This window comes from Brassica oleracea, chromosome C3 (assembly GCF_000695525.1).
Source record: "Brassica oleracea var. oleracea cultivar TO1000 chromosome C3, BOL, whole genome shotgun sequence".
NCBI classification, from domain to species: Eukaryota; Viridiplantae; Streptophyta; class Magnoliopsida; order Brassicales; family Brassicaceae; genus Brassica; species Brassica oleracea.
This window is the reverse complement of record NC_027750.1, coordinates 25,075,057-25,087,084: the sequence shown is the minus strand read 5'-3', so window position 1 is coordinate 25,087,084 and position 12,028 is coordinate 25,075,057. Positions and strand designations below refer to the sequence as shown.

General features: G+C 30.6%; 1 protein-coding gene across 1 annotated transcript; it reads right to left on the bottom strand.

Annotated features, from left to right (window-relative positions):
- Positions 1–5,301: 5,301 nt before the first annotated feature.
- On the bottom strand, positions 5,302–7,899 carry LOC106333669 (feruloyl CoA ortho-hydroxylase 2-like). The gene is made up of 4 exons (XM_013772084.1): positions 7,631–7,899; positions 7,162–7,403; positions 6,606–6,930; positions 5,302–5,649 (listed from the first exon to the last, which is right to left on the bottom strand). The coding sequence occupies exons 1-4, from the start codon at positions 7,889–7,891 to the stop codon at positions 5,404–5,406; spliced, it is 1,074 nt and encodes a 357-aa protein (XP_013627538.1). The 5' UTR covers positions 7,892–7,899; the 3' UTR covers positions 5,302–5,403.
- Between the last annotated feature and the right edge of the window lie 4,129 nt (positions 7,900–12,028).

The window sequence follows — 12,028 nt, the reverse complement described above, 5'->3', positions numbered from 1 at the left end:
CGATGGATTATTTTAGCTAACAAATATCGCAACAGAGCGCTGGGAATAACTCTAATAGATTTATATATACATTTAACAAGAACAAGTACTTAGGTCACGCTATTGGACAGTTATACGCCATTTCAAGAGAATTGATTTCTTATATTTCCCATAATCAGTAAAATTTTAACTGTTTTGTCTAATTTGTATTCATACCTCATTCTCGATCTATCTTCTCGGTGCTACTATATAATGATCAAGTCATTTTCTGCACAAATAGGCAAGTGGAGATGTTACGTTGGGTGCCTGGTTTATTGGACTTGGCTATACAAAGTCTGTTGTGACTCTAAAACTTTTACCTCATTTAACATTGATTCTGGTTTTTGGGAGAATTGCAGATTGTGAATGAAAGACACAAGCAGGGAACATATGTGTAGCTGCGTTCGACTCGACATGTAGCGGTATCTGCAGACCCGATGATCCCATTGTGGAGGTTAACATGCAATGTGTTGACCCGGAAATCATTATTTGGAAGCTACATTTCGAGGCATTTTCTCAATATATAAATAGACCATAGACAGAGTTTGATATTTATAATACTCAGTGATCATGGAGTCTGCTGAAAACAGTCCTTTTGCATATTCTATATTGAACCAAGAGATATGTCATTTGTTTGATGATTGTATTATGATAGCTACTAACATAGGAGATGACTAGAGAAAGATAAATGATTATGAAACTCTTATAGGTAGCTTTTGTAAACACATTTGAGTTTATTAACAGTTGTGACAAGCAATTATGCTTATAGTAAAGGAAACCCGCCGCAGCGTCAATAACAAATGTGCCTGTTTTTTTGTTGTTTGGGATTGAAATAGCTTATGAATTTTCTAAATCAATATAATTGATTTGACTAAAGTTATCTTGGATGACAAAAAGAAGGATTGCAAGTTTAATAACTTCTACTTTAGACTTTAATTTCAACTAAATTATATTTAGTATTTTATCCATATCATCTTAGTTATAATCGTAAGGATTTATTAGAATAAATAAACAGTTTCAACAATATTTAATATGTGATTTAATAAACAAAAGAACATGTAGGATTTTTAGGATTTAAAGAGATTGGAGACAATAGTTAATGAATATGAAAAGAATACGAAGCAGATGATGAAAAATGATTCGAGCAAATTAGTGGCAACACAGAGCTAAGCGAGATAAAAATATCAATCAATAAAGAATGAAAGAAGAATGAGCAAAACTAAGACAAATCAACAAAACTAAAACAAATCAAACGACAGAACGTGAAAGCAAATGTAAACAAGACAAGAGGAGATGGTGAAGATAAAATGCATTGAAAAACTGAATGCTAGATTAGTAAGCAAGATACAAAAATAGATTAAAATGCAAAAAATCCGCACCTTGGCGCTGCTAACGATCTCTAGTTTATTGAATTAGCTTGGTCTGCATTTGTTCTGCTTGATCTGCATTTTTTGATCTGCGTTACCCATCCGAAGCCTGTGTAATGCTACCAATTTATTTCTATTGTTGTCAATAATAATGCTCTCATAATTTTCCACTCCACCGAAGAGTTTCCCATTAATACGCGCGCTGCTCCTTGACGAAACTCCTTTGAGAAACAAGCTATCCAAGATGATGCTGGTTCTGACTTTTTGTCCAAAACTTTACCACATCCTTAGAAAGGCTTTTGGTAAAGGAACAACACAAGCATATTTACCTTTAACTAAGTTTATTGGGAGTGTATTAAGAGTTAAATCAACAGTATTAAAGTAGGTTCGATGTAAAAGAGAAGTAGCAATATATGGAACAATAAAAACAAAAATCAATAATTACTAATTTCTATCATATGTCGTTTAAGATGTTTCACATATATCAATAAAATATTTTTTATTCTTAATTAATTAATACATAGTTTCATTTGAATCGATAATTAATAAAATTTAATGTAGTAGTAAAACTAAATAATTAATAATCACTCACTTTAAGAATATAAAATGATAATTAAAATATAAAATATTTTTAAAAAAAAAATTAATATGAAAATATTTGTTATTTAATCATATCACAATATCGATTATAGGAAGATAACATTCAAAATTTGAGTGAATATAACTTGCGCTTGTTTAAATTTGTAGATATAGTCAATTCGTAGCGGCTGGTCAAGTCAAAGAATAATTCAACCAGTCATCAATGATTGACCCTAAGTTGTTCATGTTGGACATCTTCCTCTCCATCTATTTTAAACCATATTTAATTTTATCATTTATTCTTTTGGCAACTGATTTATCATTTATACGATGCTTAGAACGACAAAAAAGTTATCGTGGAAAAGTAAACCAGAACACCTATATATGAACTAAGTATATATAAACCATATCTATCGACATACCCCAAGAGTTTTGCACATTCTCATATATGCTCCAAAATATATGAAGCATTGAAATTTCTAACTATAATAATATATGCGATGCGACGCCAAACAAAGAGAGAGAGAGAGAGAGAGAGAGAAAGTTACATGCGAGTGTGACGAATCGATGATGAGAGCATGCGTTGATGAATACAGTATAAATAATTCTTTGTTTAGAGGAAGACGCGAGGTAGTTAGTATAATCATAATGGGTCCTCGATTTAATCATGTCGTGGAACGACTAATTAAAATGACAGAATTACGTTATACTTTCAAGTCATAAAATGTTTCGTGTAAAAACTAGATTCTTTAAAATGTTGTAGCCTAAGAATAACGTTTCAAGCCATTCTCTATCGACTGTTTTTTTTGCTAAACTATGAATATATAAAATGAAAGTTTAGGGTTACAAAAGCCTAATAAGTGATACTTTGGTAAAATAAAAATAAAAAACAAGGTATACACAAGAGTTTTAGATTAGAAGGTTGAAACTATCTAATCCAAAGTTGCATAAGAGTAGTGAACTTCCTCCTATGTCTTCTCGGACTGATGTCTATCGACTGTTTGTGTTTCAAAAAAAAATAATTAAAACTGTTAGCAGAATAGTTAATATGATTTGCGTGTAGCTAGTGTGATACAAATGCAGTTGATGTTTTCCGTACATAAACATTATGACCTTACACAATAATAATATAAGATAATGAGTACAAGAAATCTAACCTTTTGAATTGCTAGTAGGTTATTTAAACACGTCATTTATCATAGAATTAAATTAATCGAATCCGAGTTATCGAGTTAAAATTGAGCTTGAATGAAAATTTAAAACTCTTCTTTATAGAAGCAATGACACGAGCTTTGACAATCGGTAAACGTCCAACGTCAGAACTAGAAACCTTGGTCTAACCCTATTAGTTTAGGTTAGAAATCGATTCTCCTCGGCTGCAAAATTATTAACTCTACATATGACTATGCGATCTATATCTATTGCTCACGATACATTTGGATACCCGAAAATTTATCCGTGGTCTAGGGGCAAAGCTAGCTTGAGGAGTAAGGATGCATGTGCACCCACAATTATTTAGATATTGAAAATTTTACATAGAAAATTAAGGTGAAAATGGCTTATTTAGTTAAGATGCACCCACAACTCTTAAACCTAAGTTCGATGCCCCCTAATTTAACATTTATCATCTAATATTTATTAAGTGCATCCAGTTCAAAGAGGTCTGGCTTCGCCCCTGTCGCAGTCTGCACCTCTCTTTATAGATTAGTCTAAACTCTTACATAGGTGGGATCCGAGGGGATACCCCCAAATTAAAAAAAAAACACTAGAAAGTAAGTATTCATGTCACATCCAGTTTCGGACTTTCTCCAGATATATGTACCATACATCTTCGCATTGACAAAACGGTGTAGTAATTTTAATATAATTGTCGTTTTGTTCTCTTATAGTCAACTAAAAATTGCGACGACCTTAGATAGAACCCGATGGTACATCTAAACCCCATGGAAACGAGATGAAACGTGGAAATAATAATTCAAATTAATAAGAAATAAATGAGAAGAAAAGTCACGATATATAAATTGGAAACCCTTGCAGAAATTGGCGAAAGAAAAAATCATGAAAGAGATATTATCAAAGTTTGAAGTATTTAAATTTTTGTTTGGCAACGTAGATGATAGTTAAAAAAATAATGATGTTTGAAAATATGAATAACAATAAGTTAGGAAAAAAAAATAATAGGCTTACGCTATTAAAAAAATTAGAAGTCTATTACAATATATTAAAAAGTAATGAATTTATATTACTTGATATAAATATTCAAATCAAAATAATAATTTAAAATTGATTTATATCAAAAATTCATTTAAAAATATACATATATTCAAATTTTGATTTTTACTAACATATTTTCTAATAACCGTTATAAAAATGTTTTCAATATATATAAAAAAATACAATATAAGGCCCAATTTCAAACACCAACTTAAATTATGGTTTTTTATATTTCACATTAAAATTTAAAAATATAATATATGCGATTATTTATATGATTGTACATCAAAAATATTATTAATTACAAGAAAACTTATTTAATGGTACATATAAAATATGATTAATTATATGATAACAAATATTTTTGTAACCTATAATGACACATATAAGATATATAATAGTGATTTGGAGTGGGCGTTATGGTTCGTTTTTGGGTCTGTGTGAGATTTCGTGTTCGGTTCAGATCTTTGAGAATTCGGTTCAGATTTGGATAACCAATTTAAATTATTTAAAAAATTTAAAATTTATTATATGCTTTTATTTTTAAAAAATCTATAAACAATAGAATATATTACATATAAATTTGAATAACATATGTCAGAATACCTAACTTAACATATAAATTGGTTTGGTTCAAATATTTGGATAGAGAATTATTTAAGTATTCTTGGAGTTTTGAGTATATTTTAACAATTTTAGATACTTACGTTTGATTATTTGTATATATTTTAAAGTATTTAAACTAATTTAAAAGCATCATATATATTCTGGATGTTTTTATGTTATATTAAAACAAAAAATAATTAATATATATGAGTATATAAATATATTTTAGATACCCAAAATACTTCGGTTCGGATCGGATTAGATTTCAGTTCTTCAAATACCAAAATTTTGAATAATTCGGATATTTAATCAATTTCGGTTCAGATTTGATACTACTTTTTTGGATTGGGATCGGTTCGATTCTTTGAATTCGAGTTTTTTACCCAACTCTAAATAGTGACATAAAAACAAATAGCATCATATTTTTAAGAAAATATACCCGCGTGGGCGCATATCAAAATACTGAATATGCATGAGCATTTCACTAAGTTGCATCACGTTTTATAGAGTGCACACGAAGAAGGCAGTATTTATTAATTGTGAGATAACAAAAGGAAACAACGACGTCACACATTATGGTTAATTTGGCACATAGAAACAGGTAAAAGTGATAATAGTATCAATCGGCACGAGCAAAGTCGAGAGATTTCTTGCCGTCGTGTGGCTGGCTGAAGAAGTTGTTCATGTAGTCTTGAAACAACAACTCTTTGTAACGAGCCACCCCGTCACGCTTCACCACTTGCGGCAACGGACCGATCTTCTCCGAGGGATTAGGTGCCGTGAAAATGGGCACAGAGACTCTCGATCCGATGTTTGTGGTTCGAACCCGATGCTCCGCACTTTTGTATTTCCCATTGCTTAGAATCTGTTGATAAATTTTTTATATAATGCATTAGTTTTCTTATTATATACATCAGACAACTATTGTACTCTTTAAATTTGAGGTGGTTTAGATAACAATCGACAAAAACGTAATTCATATATCAGACGACTACTTTACTCTTTAAATTTGAGGTGGTCTAGATAACAAGTAAAGTTCTCATGTAAAGAAAAGTTATATAAAAGAACAAAATATAATATTAACACTATAAGTAATAAAGAAACCAAATAAATATTGATACAATCATCTCCTTAAAAGAACCAAAATATTTTGATCCAAATCGTGGTGGGTCTAGTATGATGATAGCAAGTTGCTGTGTTGTAATTTGGTTTTTGGCCTTGGGTTTATCACTTTAATACAAGTAATTTGAGATTTTTTTTTTTGATCCAAATTGTTCTAGCAACATTACTAATGAATTCATTATAGAATTGTCTGCAAAAGGAAATTTAGGTGAAGTCCTGATAATGAAAGAATTTTGGGTACTGCACTAGAGTATTCTAAGTAGAGAAGAATCTAACATTGTATATAATTAAGTAAGGGTTATTGGTTGTTATATTTTAATGGATTTGAAAATCCGAACTAAATTTAGTGTTATTGGTTCTATGATTTTCAAATATGTATTAAAATCATGTGTTATTGATTTAATGATTCATAAATTCTATATCAAATCAAATGTTATTCAATCGTACGGATTTACTAATATATTTGATTTAATAATGGATTTGAATGAATTTGTTTGGATTTTTTAGTTAAAAATACAAAGATTCAAATCCGAGAGAAAACCTCCGGATTTGCATATTTTTCTTGGATTTATAAATAATATATGAATTTCTAAATCAATCAAAATATATAAACCAATAACACCTCCTAAATTAATATATGTATATATATAGAGAGTTTAAGCCATTCAATGCCAAATGTGTGTTTTAACTATGAGAAACCTGCAAAGTATCGCCAACATTGATGACTAAGGCTCCATTGAGAGGAGGGATCTCGGCCCAGTCACCGTTGTCTAGTCTAACGTAGAGACCACCAATCCCGTCTTGTAATAAAACGGTCAACATACCCATGTCGGAGTGACGACCGACGCCTATGGTGAGCTCAGGGCTGGGACAGGTTGGGTAGTAGTTCATGTTGACCATCTTGGTCCCCATCAAACTGTTCATTCTCTCTTCTTCTAGTCTCACTCCTACATCCTCCATCAATACTTCAACTACTCTTTTCACCATTTGCATGGATGATTTCAAAAAAGCAAGTGCCACCTCTCTGTCACACATATATATACAAATTCGTTAATTAACTTTCTAGAGTTTATTATTTTAAAATTAACTGAAAATGAGTGAATCGATGAATGTCTTTTATAAAATAGTTTACTTGTCACCTTAGTTCAAAATAGCATGCTCTACTTGTATAACACACAACTTTGATGTATTTATATTTTTTTTGATCAAAACAACTTTGATGTATTTATAATATACTTTTTTTGTACATATATACCTGCATGGTTGAGGCCAGTGTTGAAGAGCCTCATGGTCATTGGTGTAAAGCATGCTCACATAATCCTTCCACTCAATGGCCTTCTCCTTCTCTGGCACGAAGCTCGTTCCGTACTTAACTAACTTGTTTGGACTCACTTCTTTTAGGTAAATCGCTTTTTTCTCAGGAGGTTGTGCGAAAAACTCATGAGCCGACGTTTTAAGCAATTCAAGCAGCTCTATCGAAACACCATGGTTCACCACCTGCCATTTGCATTTATTCCTCTAATTATAGTCTTCCCTTATTAGACATGCATTTGGTAAGAGACGATAAATTAAACATACTTCACACACATTTTTAGCTTAGGTATCTAACGTTAGTATATCCAGGTCAAAATATATGGCTCTTTTTTGTGGTTTTGCTAACTATATTGCATGAAAAAATATTCTACACCAACCAAGATGCTATATGTCTGAATGCCATTACTAACCTGGAAGAAGCCAAGCGTCTCGGCAGCTTCAACAATTTGTTTGGCCACCTCCTTGTGGTGTGGACCGTCTAGCTGGGAAAGATCGATTGGCTGTGCAGCTTCACATGTTTGGCCGTTTAGGGTCGCAATTCGCTCAGAGGGTGGTTGGACAAAAGGCTGTGGAACACAAGACATGCCAGAGTCTATCAGTCCCTTCACGCCGTTACCTTGTTTGACTACGAAGTCGAACAATATGGTTTGGTCCTCGTAATTGACAGCCATTGTCTCTATTCTTCTGCTTGATCGAAAGTGAATGTTGAGAGCTCCTAAAGAGGGGGCGGGGTATAAATAGTGAGTAAAACAATGGAGATTGATTACTACTTCTGTTTTGGTCTGAGAGATTAATACTTGAAATAATGTTTTAAATGTAATTCATGTTAGTTATGTGGGATCACGTTACACTCACTTGGTACTCCCCCAGGTTAGTAGTTGAGTTGACTAATCACAAGCGTGTATAATGCCATTTAAAAAAAAAACTTTTAGCAATTATACGAAAGAATGGTTAAATGAGTTTTGTGACATAGAATGAATTGATATGTCAGCAGTTCATTTTATAGGTATAAATATTTACCAGAAAATATATACCTCTTTTATATCAAAGCATGAACATGTTAGTGCAGATACAAGTAAACGTTGAATCAATTCATTTTATACGTATAAATAACCCTTAAACCATCGACTGCTATATTTAAATAAACAATTCATATACATTGAAGTTTTTTAGCTAGTTTCTTTCAAGAGAACACACTGTATATGGTATGCGTCTTGCCATTAAACACAATGGCATTCACGATAATAAAAATAGAATAAAAATTATGTAGGTATTTAAATATATGTTTGAGTGGCTATATTATATAGCAAGTTATACTTATAGACTTTTACAATTTCTCGTAGGCTTTCACTTTTGGCTATCAATTCACTATGATTTACTATCTCTGATGCTAAAACTCATGCTTGATACTACCATGAGCCACGCCTCTAGTAGTCTTTGACTTTCGAAGTCAACATAGCGGACTATGCTTAGTAGTTAATTTGTTATGGGTCTAAGCTAAAGCCCAACAACGTCGAAAATTTCATTTCAGAGCCTAGCATGGCCGATGCCTTTGTTCTCATATTCATATTTCTTTGAATAGTAGTTGATGTCCCGCAACTAATATATAAATATATATATAACAATTTTTAATTTTAATGTTTATTTTATTTTAAAATTATTTAATTAGATACAAATTTTAAATTAATATTATGTTATAATACTTTGATATTGATATTGGTAATCAATATACTAAATTATGTTATATTGTTTCATAGTTTTATTTATGCATGTAGCTTTTGGATCAAAATATTTTCTATAGTAATAATCAAATTAAAAATTGGATTTATTGTATTTGGACCGAAAATAAATCCGGTGACAATCAAAGGATTATAAGCAACCACAACCCATAAAAAATTAACAAAATAATAATAGCCTAGGGGTGTTCAATCCGGTAAAACTGAACCGAACGAAAATTGAGAAAATAGTTTAGATTTTGTAGTACCAAATAAACCGAATGGATGTTATTTTTAAAAAACACAGTATATGGATATGGTTTAGTATATATTAACCGATCCAACCGAATAAACCAAAGAAATCGATTAATTAAAAATATTGTATACTTATGTAAAAAAATTATAATAATTTATATTTGGATCAATATTTCTAATAAGAATCAGAAAACCGGTTATAATATTAGTCATTCAAATCATGAAATAAATATAAGAAAAACCTGTTCCAAAACAATAAATAAGATTAATGTAATTATGATATATCTGTAGATATTGTTAATATCTATTGATTAATTGAATGTCTTAAATATCATGATAATTGTATATTAAAATATATTTTTAAAATAATAGTTATATATCAGTAGAATAGTTTAATGTTTATTATTTATCTTAAATATCATGATAAATATATAATAAAATAAATTGTTAAATAATAATATTAATTAAACTAATTATTTATTCTAAAATAATGGAAAAGACACGTAAGCAAATTTACTAAAATCATGAAAAAAATGACAAGTAAGCAACTTCACTTCTTAAATAATAGTATAAATGACTGTACGGTACAAATTTAAGCTACCTTTTTGCGGAATACCAAATTTGTGTTTCTTAATAGTTTAATATACCGGTTGAATATAATCATTATTGTTTTTGCTAGCGAGTATAATACTATTTAATGTAATGTATTATCTCAGGTGAAGATATATAATTGTCTCTACTTGTATTATATATTTATGCATTAATGATAAATCACTCAGGCCTCAGTTATATTTTTATTTGAAGGAAAAAACTCAAAATTATTTTTATGTGTTAAAAAATATAAATATACTGTTTGATATTTTTGTTAACGACCCAAAATGCTTAAGGTAGACTTATATGTATTCAACTAAATTTGCCGTATCACCTTTTTGATTCTAGGTGTTTCCAAAAATATAAAAGTACGTAAATGGAAAATAATACAATATAATATTTGCAATGGAAAAAGACAGTGTTTTTAAAACCATCCATATAAACAAGAAACTAATTTATATTTATAATATTTTATGTTCAAAAATGATTTATATTTTAACTATACATCATGTTTACTAATATTACTTTTATATTTACATACTAAAAAAATATTAAACCATATTATTGAACTAAGTTTGATCCGGTTGAACCATATTGAACCGTGACCCAAAATATTTCCGGTTCAGCCAATAATAAAATAGAACATATTACTAATATTACTTTTATATTCACTTTCGTTACTTTTATATTCGCTTTCATTATCTCTTTCGCAATTTTCTCCTCCAGACAAGACATTACATTAAAACGAGTTTAGAAAATTGCGAAAGAGATAATGAAAGTGAAAACTCACATTTGAATAACAAGATCGCTGTTCCTCCCACCGTTTTTTAATATAACTCGTTTTAGAATTGTGCACATAAATTAAAAAATCATTAATTTTTTATATTTTCTAAAAAAAAATATCATTAATAATTTACCTAACCACAAACCAACCAATAATAAAATAGAATATATATTATTATTGGTCATATAACATTAAGCGTTAATAAATTTTATATAGAAAACCGAAAACATTATATAATTTGAAACATAAAAATTTCTATAAAACGATTTATATAAAAAACGTAGGGAGTATTACACAGTTGCATGCAATAATTAAGAAGTCTTAAATACGCCCCTATTTTTGATTAGCGTCCCACTTTCTGATGTGAACTTTGCTAATCGTTGTCATGAATCATGATTGGATATTTAGGTGACTTAAAAATTATATAGACGGAAAAAGGAGTAAGAATTTTCCCAACTCAGTGGGAAAGGTTAACCCATTATGTCGTGTGGCCATCGTGCATTATCTTATTTTCCAAAAACCCACGAACTATGCGCAGTTTGTTTACATATATAGCACTACTTTTATTTCGAACATTTTGATAAAATTGTCCTGAATGGCTATTATTTCTTGAAAATATATACTGGAATAAGTGCATAAAAACATAGATAATATTTCTCCCGTTGAAGGGGTAAGTTCTCGACTACAGCTTTCATTTTCAGCATGCATAGAGAGCAACCTTCACTGCCTAACGGTAACACAGAGGCTATTTGGAAAATCCAACACCGAATCTTTGTGAAGTGGACAAATAAAGCATTTTGTTACTTATTTTTAACCCATCACAACATTTGAAGGTGCAGTTCCGGCCTCCAAAATACATTATACTATATACACTTTAGAATTTTATTATTTTCTGTCGTTTCAAGTACTAAATGGCAGCATTCATACCAGCTGAATGAAGTGCTTAACCATCGTGAATACTTGTATAATTGTCGTATATTAAAAACGATCTCCAACATATCTATAGAATAGAAGAATCTATTATATATTGAGGTGAATTTGTGCTCTAGTGCTTTGGATCAATTAATTTTTAGAAAGAAAAATGAATCAACTCTATTGCCTTTTCCTGTTCAAATTGACCAGTTATACATAGAAGACACAAAAAGTTTAAAGATAGTGGAAATTCACCGACATTATTGAAAATATGGGTACACGCTGATTTATCTTTCTTGATGTATGAAACAAACGGGAAGATAACAACAGAAAATAAATAAAAATTTTTCTCGGACCCGTATCCCGAAGTGCGCCGTTTCGGATGGATCTCCTCCGTTCCAGCTCCGTCGCTCCTTCAGACTCCCTTTGAAGCAGCTCTGCTCCTCCTCCATGGCCCTTATGGTGAACGCTCCTCCTTCGTCATTTTCCAGACCTCCTCCAGATCCGCCGCCGTACGAGTATCCTCCGCTTGAAGCTCTCTCTCCCGTCGC

What these genes read in the sequence shown, in the direction of transcription:
- LOC106333669 (XM_013772084.1), bottom strand. Translation starts at nt 7,891, where the DNA reads ATGGCTGTCAATTACGAGGACCAAACCATATTGTTCGACTTCGTAGTC. An exon ending in CACTGGCCTCAACCATGCAG is followed by an intron (nt 6,931 to 7,161) that starts GTATATATGTAC and finishes TATGTGTGACAG; the next exon opens with AGAGGTGGCACTTGCTTTTT. An exon ending in ATGTTGGCGATACTTTGCAG is followed by an intron (nt 5,650 to 6,605) that starts GTTTCTCATAGT and finishes ATTTATCAACAG; the next exon opens with ATTCTAAGCAATGGGAAATA.